Source organism: Chroicocephalus ridibundus, chromosome 8 (genome assembly GCF_963924245.1).
Source record: "Chroicocephalus ridibundus chromosome 8, bChrRid1.1, whole genome shotgun sequence".
In the NCBI taxonomy this organism is placed as follows: domain Eukaryota; kingdom Metazoa; phylum Chordata; class Aves; order Charadriiformes; family Laridae; genus Chroicocephalus; species Chroicocephalus ridibundus.
Window position 1 is genome coordinate 25618559 of NC_086291.1, and position 14424 is coordinate 25632982.

A 14424-nucleotide genomic window follows, 5' to 3' on the forward strand; every position below is an offset into this window, starting at 1 on the left:
ATGCAAGCCCTAGGACAGCACGTGGAGGTTTGCACTTAGCAACACTTGTATCAGGAACACGTACGCATTACTCTGCTCCAACATCTGTTAATAATATAACAGAGTATAAGGCAAAACAACTTTCTAATGGAACTATTGAGAAAAGCAACAGATGGAGAATTCTGTGCAAAATAAGTAATATCAGTATGATTTAATTTTTGTGTTTGCCTGGATCTCTGAGAACGAAACGGCCTGATCCTGTGGCAGACTTGCAGCAACACTTGAGAACTGATAAGAACCCTGTGTTCGCTTTTACAGCAGCGAGGAGTGAAGTCCTGAAATAAAATGGTGAGGCGGCTGCACAAGGCAGCTCTTGCCATCTTTCTGGACTCTCTTAAGCACATTCCCTCAAATGCCAAATAGTACGGTGTCTTACCATTCTTCTGCGCTTAAACTGGACCTACAGCTCCAGTGGTTAGGGTAGGCAGCTGGACTAGTTCTGCTAATTAAAGTCATCAGCTGTATAATGCATGGCTGTAGTAGGGCTGTACTGTCCCAAGGACAGCCCACCGGTCTGGCTTTTCTTGAGCTGTCACTTCCTTCTTCCAATCATATTCTAGCCAGATATTAAACTCAATAGCTTCTTCAGTAAGCATCCAATAATTATGGCAGCTTACCGTATTAGTTAATTACTGGAGATTACGCTCACATCTGTTGTGCGTACAATCTCCCAGTCAGTTTAGTGCTTTCAGTATCTGATCCAGTGGTGAGTCAGCGATGGCAAAGACATATAGGGACCTAAAACCATCTGTCTGAACTGTCTGTATTTATTTAGCACAAAGATAACGAGGTCAATTGTCCTAAGACCTTTGAATGAGGAAACCTGCAGAAGATGTGTTTGATATTTCAGTGATTTACCTGTGATCTAATTGCATAACAAAGTGTTAGAGCAACTGAAGAGTGGGTATTCTTCTTCAAAAAGCTTGCTATATACCTACGTTAGGATTCATACATTGCACAGCGATATAAGTTTTGCTTTATAGAAAAAATATTAATAAATTAATTTCATACTAGGGGAAATTTGCCTTTTCCTAAGAAGAAAGGTTGCAATTGCTGAATTATCTGATGCAATTAATTATTAGCAAAGAATCCAAAACAAAAGACAAAGACAAATCTCTGGCCTAAGAGGCTGGCACTGTGGGCTCCCCATTATGCCAGCTACAGTGTTAGAACATGAGTTAAGGATATTCCGCAGGATATTCTGATAGGGGAAAACATACGGTGCTTTTTAATCTTTTTATGCAAGTGAATATAAACATTTACCACCTCTATTGGCTATTTGTAAATTAAATACTGTTTGTAGAGCTGAAAACAGGCTTTTTGTGTAACTAATTTCCATACAAAACATCTGTCAGCATATACTCTTTCATAATGATGCCAGTGCATACAGAGGGCCTTAATCCATGGCAAATAAACAGCTGGAAACTGTTCTTTTAATATTTAGTAGTGCTTGATTTACTGGTTTGGAACTTTTTTTGGTAGATGGAGCAGACAGTTTCCAAAACAGCTTACAGATTTTTAACACATCCTTCTTTTAATAAAGTTCAGTTCCTAATTTTATGTATGTTTGGCCTCCCCTCAAGAAGTCCATATTCAGAAGATTACAACAGTATGGAATTTTTTTATGGCTGATAGCAGAAATCAGTTTCTTACTGCTTTGAATAGAAATTTTTAAAATAGCTTCCAAATATGGCAAAAAAAAATTCTTGCTATATGGTAGTTTTAATGAGTACCAGATTCATCAGGTAGCCAACAACCCACAGCATTTAAAATATACATTTGAGAAGTGTGAGAGTATATCCTTGCCTACACAGAAGAACTGAATTTATTCAGCAAGAAAGCATTCAATCTGGTAAGAAACTTTTACTTGCAAATGACTTGAATGAGTGATTTCCTTCTACCGTGCATACTGAAAGATGCCGTCTGACCCCGCTGCTTCACTAAAAAATTCATCCTTAAGAAAACTGTATCTGCTGGGCTGAAAAAATCTCCACAACAATCACTAACCATAGGAAAGAATTGGGTGTATTCCCTTAGTGTTGCCATCAATGTTTCTCAAACCTTTCTTGGAGGGATTTTTTTTTTTTAACGCAAAGAAGAGAACGGTTTCTTTCTTCAGTCTTTCATTTCTTTGAACTTCCTAATGGGGAGGCTGGTTGCAAGGTGTCTGACTTGCATCTAAACCGAAAGTGGGCAAAGACCACTGCTTGTTTTCAAACACTCCGATGAATAATCAACATCCACCGGAAAGCACTTGGTATTCACAAGCTGAAGGCTGGATTTGGGCAGCAGAGCTGAAAGGTGGTTTATTCTACTGTTAGATTCTGCCAGCTGTCATGTCTGCATAAATTAGAAATCCAACCAAATAATTTTCTAAATGGTCTACAAATTGAGGTTAGTATGCATGGAAATATTATTAATTTTTAGTTCCTAAATTAATTTACATCCAAACCACTGATAAGACATTAGGAATGCATAGGTAAAGCAAACGTCTGGTTAAACCTTAAGAAGGCTTGTAAATATTTACTAGACACATACTTCACATCTTCTGTAGATTATGGTGCAAATCTAACTAACAGAAGGTATTACAATCAGACTGTGAAGATTTGCAAATACCACGAGTAAACCAAGTGCTGCGCTAATAGAGCCATATCATAACCATTTAAACTTTTGAGTAAACTTTGAGTAAACTTAAAACTCTGTAGTCTGAATTTAGCTCCTTTGTTAAACTTGCAATTACAGCTGACCTGATTAAGAAGAGCTGTTTTCTCAGTCTCGTTGGTAGGACACATTGATTAGAAAGCCTGGGAATCCTCATTCCGATCCAAGCAGCGATCTCTCCCCGGGAGTTCACTGATTAATTAATGAGTGTGTTTACCTGTGCGTGCCTGTTTGGGCAGATTAGCATTTGCACATACAATGGCCGAAGGGACAATGACAGCTACTGGAATGCTGGATCCCCAAACTTTAATGATAGCACAGCAGAACTTTCACACCAATGCCCTGCCCAGCCAGGTCTACACCTTCTCAAAGTGTCACCTTTGCTCTTGTTTTCTTTAAACCACCATCTGTTCTTAAGCAGGAAAACCTAAGTTCTTTACCTTGTTTTTTTGAATGAATAACATTATAAGATGAAAAAAGAGGTCTGGATGGATCATGCAAGGAGTCACAATAAATATGTAGAATATTTGTAGACCTGTATTTGCTATATATATTTAGTTAATAACTCCACGTGCTTCTTGAAAGAGACCTATTTTAAATCAATGACTATGTCTAAAGAAGCTGAATTATGAAATGACCTAATGTAGGTATCTGGTGTTTCTTTAAAGTATTTTCTCTTTTAAAAATTGCCTTGTGATAGTATTATGGCTAAGAAGTTTAATTGGGGAAACTGATGATTGTGAATTTGGGGCTTTGGAGAACTTCACGTAGGGAGAGTACGTTGTCAGTCATTTACAATTTGGGATGAGTATGTGTAACATTCAAACAAGTTGATAAAAAAAAATAACCTCCAATCCCATTAAAATGAACAGCAACCTCTCAGTGAGATCAATATTTTGTTCTAAGAGATGCTTTCCCAGTTTGTGAGGTCTGGCAAGGTGAATACGTTGTTAGGAGATGTACTGAGAGTGGCTGAGATAACATAAACCAACTGTAACTTGTTTGAAGGAAGATTAAAAGGGATCGCAGTGCAAACAGTCTCAGTGGCAAATGAAGAAATAATTCTTGGTACCAGGTATAAAGTGCTGACGATACGAACGTGTTCCAAGAAATGTTCTGCTATCACCATACAATGGGAAATTGCATCTTTTCCCATTTTTGACAAAACCCGTTGGTGTTCCCAGGGGAGAACATCTTTTTCAGCAAGCTCTGCTAACAACGTTCTGAAGGAAATCCCTTTATGGGTTTCAGTGGCATTTAAGAGGAAGACTACTTTTATTAGTAGTATGTTTTACTATTAAATGAAATGTACCTGGCCCAAGAGGACTGCTGTGATAGTTATGATCCCCTAATTCACAATACAATGCTCTCAGGCTTACGGAGATGATGAGAGCTCTCTTCTACCTCAGAACTGGGCAGAAACGAAAAAAAGCCTTGCTGGAGCTAGTTGGGGTGGGAGATTTGGACCTGTACAGAGACAGATTCGGTCAGTGATCCCTAAACCCCCTCTTATTTCATAGGGTCACCTTTGTTTGTAGGGTAAATTCTGTTTCCTGCGCTCCCAGTGAATCTCCTCCCACAAAGCACGTGGGCTTGCAGTTTGCATTGGGAGGATTCACATTCCTCCGTCCTAAATGCTTAACAGAATACCTCTTGTTTTCAGAGGCTTTGTGCTTTTCCCTTCTCTCTTCTGTCTGTCCCTTTTGTCTCCTCCCTGCCAAAAGAAAATCACTAAATGTGTGTACGTAATGGTTTCAACTTTAAAAAAGTAATTGGATTCTCACAGAAGTTCTCTCCCTGGCTCCACCACTTCCAAGCGACAAGATGTGTGGCCACTTCTTGTCTGTTTCTCATATCCCTTTCTGAGATCCTAACCCTGCTCTGCATCACTTTTATAGACCCAAACCCACATGGTTTTGATTTGGCAGAGAATGGCAGATTGCTCCATATTAGAAAGGATGTGGATGCTTGTTTTTGGATTTTGTTTGGTGTTTTTCAACTACATCTCCTGTTGTTTCCATATTGAATTTGGTTGTAAACTAAAAAGTATACTATACATTCTGTTATGTTGATCCTTGAGATGGAGCTGCCCTGATGGCACTTCCATCCTCTTCTTATCTGATTCAGATGAAGTAGACTTTGGGTATTTTTCATGCAACCACTTACTGCAAAGTATTAATCAGTTTGGGAGAAAATTAAGACTTGTAGATCCAATTCAATTTACATTGAGACCTCTGTTACTGACAGCACATAAGAGCTGAATAGTGTCTATAAATATCTGTATCAGTTTTAAAGCTCCTTTACATTATTACAGTGCTACAAAGATGACTAATGAGTATTCATCACTGGCAAACTACGATTAAGACTGAGTAAGAATCTTCATCTTTAAACTACCGGTTTTTTAGTTGCTCATATCTATGAAATAAATGTTCATCCCCCACCCCCTGCAAAACCTCTTATATCAGTTCCTACGCGAGACATTTGGAGAGAATTTAGGCAGAATTCAGCCATTTTCATGTTATGCAAAGCATAAAGAAAAATGCTTTGTGTCTTCTAGATTACCCGGTCGAACAGCTGACTCTAAAGAGCCCAAATACCATTTGCTTCATGATTCTAATTTGAAAAGGAAAATCAAAGAGTAAAGAAAAGCAAACTAGGCTTTCCCGGATTCAGAATATAGTAAAGTAATCCATTCTCTGCATATCTATTAGGTTTTTCTTTCAGTTTCTTCTTCTGCCTCAACCCTTTCCCAGGGAAGGGCTGAAAACAACGCAGCAGCAAGCGGTGGTTTTGAACACCAGCATCTTTCCTAAAACATTGTCTTTCATTAAAAGCTGCTGTGGTGGCACAAGAGTCTTAAAAACATGAACTAAGTGTAACCTGGGCATATATGTCTGCTTAAGTTTTCACAGGGACTGAAATAATAGCTCTGAGAGATGTGAGCCTCATCTCAACAGGGTTTCCTCTCATATGCCCCCTATTTTAAACCTGAACTTTCTCTACTCTTCCTGCTCTTCCAGGCGGGAGAGGTTTAGTCACTGCGTCCAGTCAATTTACTGTAGTGACAAGGCACGTATTTACTTTGGGAAAGAAACCTTACCTATTTTTTCTCCAATTACTATAAAATAAATTCCAAGGGACCTGATGGTCATACCTGCCAAGACAGACACCAGTCCAAGAGACTGGCTGGAATCACACAGCGGATCCGCTTGACAGGCTGCCAGACCACTCTTCTGCCTACAGAAGTGGCAAGCAGCAGCAGCTTAAGAGAAGAGAGAAGCAAACTCACAACAGGCTTATAAAATATTTAATATAATCCAAAATACAGATTTACTGAAATCCTGAAACACAGCATTTATTTTTTTTTCACTTTCTGGTACGCTTCAAATGGAGTTTTTCCACAAATAAAACGTCTCGATATTTGGATAATCATCCAATCTAAATTCAATCTTGCTAAGTTACTGCCCATTTTTTGCAGCAAGAGAGTTTCAAATTTCGTGTGCTTTACTGTACGTATGGGGGGAGAGACGGAGGGTGGAAGGGAGGCAGAGAGAGAGACAGACATACAGACAAGATTGTGGTCGTCTCCCTCCCCACACATGCTTTCTCCTGTACCCAGCTCTATTTTGCTGCTGCTGAAGCCCTCTCTTTCGGTTCTGCAACGTCCCTGCGTGCAGGATGTGGCCGCCGGCCCTGGGCACTGCTGCTGAGCAGCGCCGGGGGCAGGAGGACGGTCCCTACCCTGCTCTTCCCATGGCCGCTGGAGAAGCAGGGACGGCCATCGCTCCCTCTGTCTCCCGGCCCTTTCGTGCAGACCCATCCCATCGGAGAAGTCAAATTTAAGAGCGGGAGAGCTAAAGCTGCCTTCTTCAAGGGCCTCTTACCGTATACAAAAAGACACATCTGATGATTTTTTCCTAAAAACCCCACGAGCTATATGGGGTTATGTGTCAAGGATACAAAGCCCCAAATGATTTAATCTACTTCAGTGGGAGTCGCAAATACTGGCTGTTAAAACGCAGCCAAGAATTATTGCAAAATAAAGGCTGGGAAAGTAAGTACTTAAAACCCAAGAAAATCCCAAAGCTAAGGTTTCTGCCACAACATTCAATCGCTTTCGCTGCACATCGATAGGTTTTATTATTATTTAATCTATATCCTGTGAGGTGTGTAGGATGTGTAATGAAGCCAAAACGATATTGCTTTGGAAAAGTTAGTATTCGTAATTTCCTGACTTCTGAATATTTGATTTTTCAGCCTCAGTAATGCACTAATGCTGTTTTATGTGTCCTATATGTAATTGGCTTGAATGTTTTTTCTTAACTGTTGATACGATGATTACTTTCTGGAGGAAGAGTGAAAAGAACGTTTTTTCCTTTGTCCCAATACCACAGAAATTTACGCGTTTTTTCACCGCCGTGATACTATGCTGGTGAGGGGAACTCGGTGTAGGTGGGAGTTTGGCTGCTCAGTGCCTCTCTGATGAATGAGACTTGGAAGCCTCTCAAGGACGGTGTTATTTTTAATTCCCTTTCCAAACTCACTGGAAACACTCGAGGGTATAAGGCTTTTTTAGGTGTGTGTTTACAGGAGGGCACGTTTACTCCCGTGCCTTCCCCCGCCCCACCACCTCTTCAGCAGCTCAGGAGGCTGTTTGTTTAGCACTCGATAAAAAATAAAAGCTAAACAGATTACCGCAGGTTAAATTAACATTTATGACCTTTACTACGGAAAGCTCCACTTCCCTGCTGTGCGCGAAGGATGTGAAAGGGCAGTTAAGATGTGCAAGTTAAACACGCTCGCCGACTCATCCGAGCAGGGTGTCTGGCAGCAGGTGAAGGTGTCCGTGAGGTAAAACACGACGGTCGCCAACGCCGCCGTACCTGCGCGCCCCCCACCCCACCTGCGAGGGCCCCAGGCCCAGGCCGGCCCCCGGCAAAGGGCCGCAGCCGCCCCGGGCCGGGCCTGGCGCAGCGGGGCCGCCCGCGCCCGGCGCACCTGCGGCGGGCGGGCAGGGGCTGTTAGGCCGCCCCAGCCGGGGGCAGGCCCCGCGGCCCCCCGCTCGCCCCCGGGCCCTCCCCCGCCAGGCTCAGGTGACACCGGCCCCGGCGGCTCCCCGGGCCGCCGCGGAGCTTCCTGGTTCCCAGAAGGTGCCGGAGCGGCCGCAACAGGAACTGAGAGACGGGGGGGAGGAGGCGGTGCCGCCGCTCCGCTGCAGTCACGGCCCGAGCCGGGGGAGCGGAGCAGCCATGGGCCGCCGCCCGCCGCCGCGCTGAGCCGCCCCCGCGGCCGAAGGGAGAGGGGCCGGTGCTGCCCCCTCGCCCCTGCCGGGCGGGGCGCTTCTCCCTGGGGGGCGCCGGAGCAGCCGCCGCCGGGGGCCCGCGATGTGACCATGGACAGCAGGTTCAAGTGAGTGGGGAGGGCGGGGGGGCTGTCAGGCGCGGCGGGCCGAGCCGAGCTCCGCGGCGGGCAGGCAGCGAGTAGGCCTCGTAGCCGCCCCGGCCTGCCGGGCCCGCCAGGCGGAGAGGGAGGGAGGGGAGGAGGGGGAGCGGGAGCCCACCCGGCGGGAGCGTGCGAGGGGCCGGGCGCGCCGCGGCCGCTGAGTGACAGCGGGGCGGGCGGGAGGCAGCGCGGCCGGGAGCTGAGCGCTGCGCCGGGCCGGGGCGAGGCGGGACCCGCGGCGCCCCCCGCCCCGGCCCGCAGCAGGGGGAGGAGGAGGCGGCGGCTGCGGCGCCGGCGGCCGCTCCTCCGCCCCTCGCCGCCTCCCGGTCCGGCGGCGGCCCCAGCGCGCCTGCTCTGACATTGCCCTCCCGCAGCGGTGGTGAGGGGGGGGACGCCGTCCTGCGCCCCCCGGCCACGCCGGGTCAGGGGCGTCGGTGCCGGCGGAGCGGTGCCTGCGCTCTGCCAGCCGGTGGCCGGTGAAAGGGGATCGTGAAATGGTGGCAGGGTGCCCCTGCGGCGGCCGCAGCCCGCGGGCCCGGCTCCCTCCCTCAGGCCTGGGCAGCGGCGCTGCCTGCAGTGACCCCCCTGCGGCAGCTGGTGGGCCAAGGTTTGTGTCATTCATCTCCCCGGTAATTACAAACCTTCTCTTTGCCATTATGGTATGGCAGGTGCCGAAGGGATTTTGAGGTGTTTGGAAGCACTCCTGTCCAGCCTTACCCATCAGGAGCGGCCACCAGGTCTTGCTGACATTGGAAACCAACAAGATGTTAAATTACGGGTTTCAGAAATTGACAAAAATCTCCATGTAAATATGTGATGAATAAGCAAGGCTGCTACCGGGTAGCTGTAAAGGAAATGAGAGACAGTCTGACAATTCTCAGATTAGTTTGACACATTTTTGACACTTCTAAGCATAGTGGGATGTGAAGAGTAAACTTAGAAGCATTTTTCTGCAAAAGCACATTTAGAGTGGTGTAGTGAAAGACGGAAGGCAGTGTTACTTCAAAGAGCTTTCTTCATGAGGGTAACAGCTAGGAGTTGAGTTAGAAGTTCTTGTTTGGTGTTTGTAACACTTTAACCGATTCACATTAAAAACCCAGCGTTGTGTGGTCTGGGTTTTAGGAAGAATGGAAGGGGAAGATGGCCTCAGACTATACACCGAGCAGCTGAGCCAGAGTAACGTCACAGGGAGATGTCACTTCTTCTAAAGGAAGGATTTTTGTCATTCAGTTTTCTAGGTGGCTTAACGAAGCCGAGCCTTATCAGTTTCATTTTGAACCCGCTTGCCAGCCAGAGGAACAACGGACGGACTTTAATACCAGAGTAAATCTCCAATATCTGGATTTAGGCTGTTGTAACTCAGAGCAGAACTTGATCTCCTACAGACAGGATCAGTAGAGATAGGATTTTCCCAACTAAATGCTTTAAAATATGATGCATGGAAAGGTTGTGGTACGGGCGGGTAATGTCTCCATAACCTGAATTAGAGTATAATTACGTATCTCAGTTGATGATGGTGCTGAGGTCACTGAAAGTATGTACTGAATCAATTAATTTGTGACAGCTGAAATTTTCCCCAGCTCAGCCTTTGGATTTAATTCAAAACTTTTTCTTTAAAGAGACAATGGTGTGTTAATTTGCTGTATGCTTTATTTGAAGCATTCTAGAAACCTGGAACCAAGTCTTGATTTTTTTTTTTATTTGCTTAAAACTCCAGCTGACTTCAGTGGGAGCGTTACTCAAGAAGGGAGTTCAAGTCTTTTATGTGGTTAAATAGATAATTGATATGGGTGCGGTTATACCACTCGTTTTTAATATAAATAGCAGTGTGCTTGGTAGGCAGAGAGAGCTGGGTGGTACAGTAATGGCATTTAGAAATGTTTTAATAAATATTTAGCATGGGATCAGGTTGACTGTTAATTGCTGTTAGCAGGTCATTATTATCAGGTGTGTATTTATTGGGGAAGGGAGAGAGGCATTGGCCATCACACAGAGCTGACCATGATGGCTGCTGCAGATATGGAGGCTCCGTCTTCTTGGCTAGCCTGGGATTGCGTCCATCCCTAGTTATTGCATTAATGTTTTCTCACTCGCTGAATCACGCGTGAGATTCAGCCTTTAAAGTCAAAGACAGTGATCAATACCTTGTGAAAGAGGAAGCTAAGTGATTCTCAGCCTTATGGTGGTAATCTTATGCATTTAAAAGGTAGTGGCTAAATTCATGGAATTAAAATGAAAGTCTAATGATGGGCTGTTCCTATTAAGTAGAAATAAAACATAGCGTTATAAAAGGCTGGGCACGATTCCATTAATATGTTTTGGATTGAGTGGTAAGGATTTTAGTAGCACTTTTTTCCAACTGTTAGGTGTGGTGTGATGGAGTGACTTAAAAGCTATTTGATGTATAAGTCAGTGACTGTATCACTGAAATAAATCACATAGTTTAGCTTGTTTATCTTGCGTATTCTTTTTTTAAAGCTGTACAGGGAAGTGTGACTCTTTGGTTCTTCCTTAGAATGAATCTGATTTCTGATTTTTTTTTAATGAAATTTTATTAATTTAAATAAATCAATTTAAATACAGTAGAAACACTATTTGAAACATATATCTGATTAATCAATTGTGTTTACTTCTTCTAGGGAAAATCCAGAACGTACCTTTGATTTGGTACTGAAAGTAAAATGCCAAGCGTCTGAAAATGAAGGTAATATACTGATATTTATTTATAGAAACGAGAGCTGGAAAAAAAAATAGCTTGCTTCCTGATCTAGTGTCATCTTATGTTTTGAATTGCTATTGGACTGGGATTGTATTAGAAAGTGACTTTGGTTATTTTATTGCCTTTTAAAATCTATCAATGTGTTAATTCATAGTTGTCGTGGGTTTTTATTGTTATATTTTCATTTTGGTTAGTGTAAAAATATTTTTGTTCTGAGAGAAATGCTTGCAAAGCTTGGACTTGAAATGTATCTTCTATGGTTCTTAAGTCTTAAAATGTTGATTTTTATATATGATTTAATTTTAGGCGAACAAGCTAATTCTGTCTGTCAGTGGAATGTTAATTTTGATCCGTGTGATAGGGAGAAAGGAAAGTAAGTTCTTTTCTGAACAACAGAAAGAGTCTTTCTAGCTCATGTTTTGCAGCTGCTTTGATTTGATACATGATACAAACAACGAGTGCTGACTTGAGCTTGCATTAGCCATCAGTTTTCATGTCTCTATAAACATGTGGTAAAAGAGATGCAGTAGTGTGAGAGTTATCTGAGAGAGGGTTTTTTCTTCTTGAGTAAAAAGAAGATGGGATTTCCAGTGCTGAAAATGAAGTGACCTCTAGAAAGTCCATTGGGGGAACTCGGTTCATGTTTTCATCCAAGGTTGTTTGCCTTATAAAAACACAAGGAGAGAAGTAGTCTTGTTGGGGTTGTGGTGTAGTCATGTTAGTCTGGGACAGCTGTGTCTTAATCACAATTGTAAAAACAATAAACTACATCTTAAAATTGAGTATATTTCTTATCCTGCTGTGCTGATGGAGGCTGTTTCCAGAGTTTACTACTCTAACAGGTTGGAAGCCTATGGAAGTTTATAGCCCCAAACAGCTTCTTTTTTTTTTTTTTGTTTTGTTTCAGCCAGTATTTCTGTTATTGGTGTTGTGGGTACATGGCTACTATGTTTACAAACAACATTTTTGCTGAAGCTAAGCAATTGTAGTTCTTTAGGTCTTTTCCTGACAATCCCAACAGGCTTTTCTGGACCTGTTGTGTTATATATTATCCATTATTGATATCTCAAGTTCCTCTGCTTCACGCCCCTCCCCCCCCCTTTCTTTTTTCTCCTCTTCGTAAGATTGCTCATTTAATTGCAGAATGACATCTTGGTCCTGGTGCAGTCCTTGGGTATTTTCACTTTTTTGTGACAAGCCAGTGTCGTTTGGTTTATTGCCTGCTTTTTTGAGTTGCTGTTGGTACAGTCATGGTTTGGGAAATCAGATGGGCTTTCTTACCTCTCTGGTCATCGTGTGGTTTGTATCATGGCACATTCTAGTTTCTATTCTCTCCCTTTTGCAGTTTTTACCTTGGTTGTTTCATAGGTGATGTCTGTGAACCTTGCTTAGCTACTTGACTTATGATCTGTTCCTCCTCGCGCTGTGCGTTTAGTCTCTGCTTCCACCTGACAGCCCTTCTTGGGGGCCTGTTCACATCTCGGCTTAGGCCCAGCTTCCACCTGCAGATTTTATTCAATTTCCCTTTCTTCCTTTCCCTCCTGAGAGCTAGACTGTTGATAATCCTTTCATGTCTTCATGTTGAAATCTTGAAAAATGTGGGGTTTTTTTCTTCTGTGATCAGAACGTGGATCTATGTCCTTTTAGTTCCTTTTATCTCCCTTTTGACTTCTGATTTTTGTTTTGCATCTTTCTACTTCTACTATCATAAGAAACCACTTCTCGTTACCTGCAGCTCTGTGAATGGCCGCTTGTGACTGAATTCTGGTCATAGTCACTTCCCCTGCCTCCCTTGGTGAGTGTTTCGTGCTGTTTGTCAGCTATCCCCTGTGGAGAGTAGCATCTTTAAGAAATCTGTGCATCTCCTTGAACTGTTGCCTTAGTTAATGTGGAGACTGTATTTGTGACTGTATTGTGGGTGCACCCTCTTCTATTCCACTTTTTGCTGTCATCCCTTCTACCCCACGTGGGCTTGGTTGCTGTTCATCCATGGGGTGGGTGGCCAAAGGCAAAGAGGAGGTCTGATACCAGTAGTGTTGGAGTCTGCAGCGTGTGACTTGCAAGGTGTTTAGGGGTGTTTCAGATGACTTGGAGGTTGTATTGATTCTCGCATGAGTCTGCAGATCCGCACAAAAGTACAGTTCCCCTTTTACCAATCAAATTGGGCCGGCTGAATATTCCGGTTATCATCCTGCTGTACTTGGCGATCCATTTGGGATTTGTTTTAATTTCCTTCATATTATATCTAATTCAGATAACAAACTCACTCCAGTGAGGGCTTGACATCATATTTACATGTGGTATTATGAGCACAGTGATGTATCAAATTAATATATCTGAATGTTAAAGTTATTTAAAGGAAATTCACAAGGGACAAAAGTGTATTGTCTTCACCGCCACTTTAGAAATGGAGCACAAGGCTTATCATGCTAAACAGGGAGCTTTCAAGGTTGGTTTATTATAAGGCCTAACAAATTTGACAGTTACCCTGTATTGTAGGTCTTGCCTTTAAATAGATTTTCATGCTAGGATAATCTTTTGAATATATCATACTTGAAAATGTGATCCATTCACCTGTTTCTTTGCTCATGCCTCTTTCTTTCTTATGAAAGAGATTTGTGTTTAAATAGGGGCTTTCTCCCTCGCATCCCATCTGCTCCTTGTACTTGATCCTGAAGCTATGTCAGGGCTGAATTTGTGACATCACTGTCACCAGTGTTGCCGTGGAAATATCACAGACACAAAATTATGATCTCCCCGCATGAGTGAGCAGCAGGAGAAGCCGACTTAGGAGAGAGGAAGACCTTAATGTGACCCATGTATCTTTAAGCTTTTTCTTTTCAAGATCTGCTGTAGTGTGTGTTCTCCTGCATTTTAATTTCCCTGTGCCAGTGTGTAAGTGTTCTAACAAATGAAAGTTGAGGTAGCCCTACTGCATGTGTAGCTATTAATAAGGTGAGGTTTTTATGAGGACACTATATGCTTGCAACAGTGTGACATGATGAAAAATTTTGCTATAAAGATTATTGTTATTCTTTTAGAAAAGTGTTTTTAGATAACTTCTTAATTATAGCATAGCTCTCTAAGCAGTGTTAATTTTTTGGGTCTCACAGTGTCCTAGGGCTCTTCCAGCTATAAAGGATCATACATACATGAAATGCAGCAAGGTTTATATGTACTCTTAAATTTGTTCTTAAATCATTCCACTAATTTTTCCAACAGTGTTTTCTACTCCATGTAAACACCTAAGAGGTTTCATGTAGGTTAATATAAACTTATCACTTCATGTATGGTAGGTAGCTCCTGAATGGGTTATAGGCTTAGTCGTGCTAACGTATCTTTAGTTATAGTTGGATCAAAATTTTGTTTTGCCATTGGATACCTGGCTTTTGCAATTTAAGAGTAGCTTGCGTACTTGAATATTTATTTCTTAACTGACTGAGTAGACTGTCCTTTTGGGCTGCTCTTTCTCTTTCTCTGTTTTTAAACTACAGGAGTGTGTAATAGCATTGCTCTTCTAACGCTTTTCTCACTTTTGGGGCAGGAGAGAGAAAAGGATACTC

The 14424-nt window shown here is 43.0% G+C and overlaps 1 protein-coding gene across 2 annotated transcripts in view; it reads left to right on the top strand.

Moving 5' to 3' along the window:
• Window positions 1-7866: 7866 nt before the first annotated feature.
• Window positions 7867-14424, top strand: part of DENND1B (DENN domain containing 1B) — a 164769-nt gene continuing 158211 nt past the window's right edge. For both annotated transcript variants that reach the window (XM_063344729.1, XM_063344730.1), the window contains exons 1-2: window positions 7867-8109; window positions 10782-10846. In XM_063344729.1, coding sequence (XP_063200799.1) covers window positions 8093-8109; window positions 10782-10846 — 82 coding nt within the window. In that variant the 5' untranslated portion in view covers window positions 7867-8092. The remainder of the gene's footprint in view (window positions 8110-10781; window positions 10847-14424) is intronic.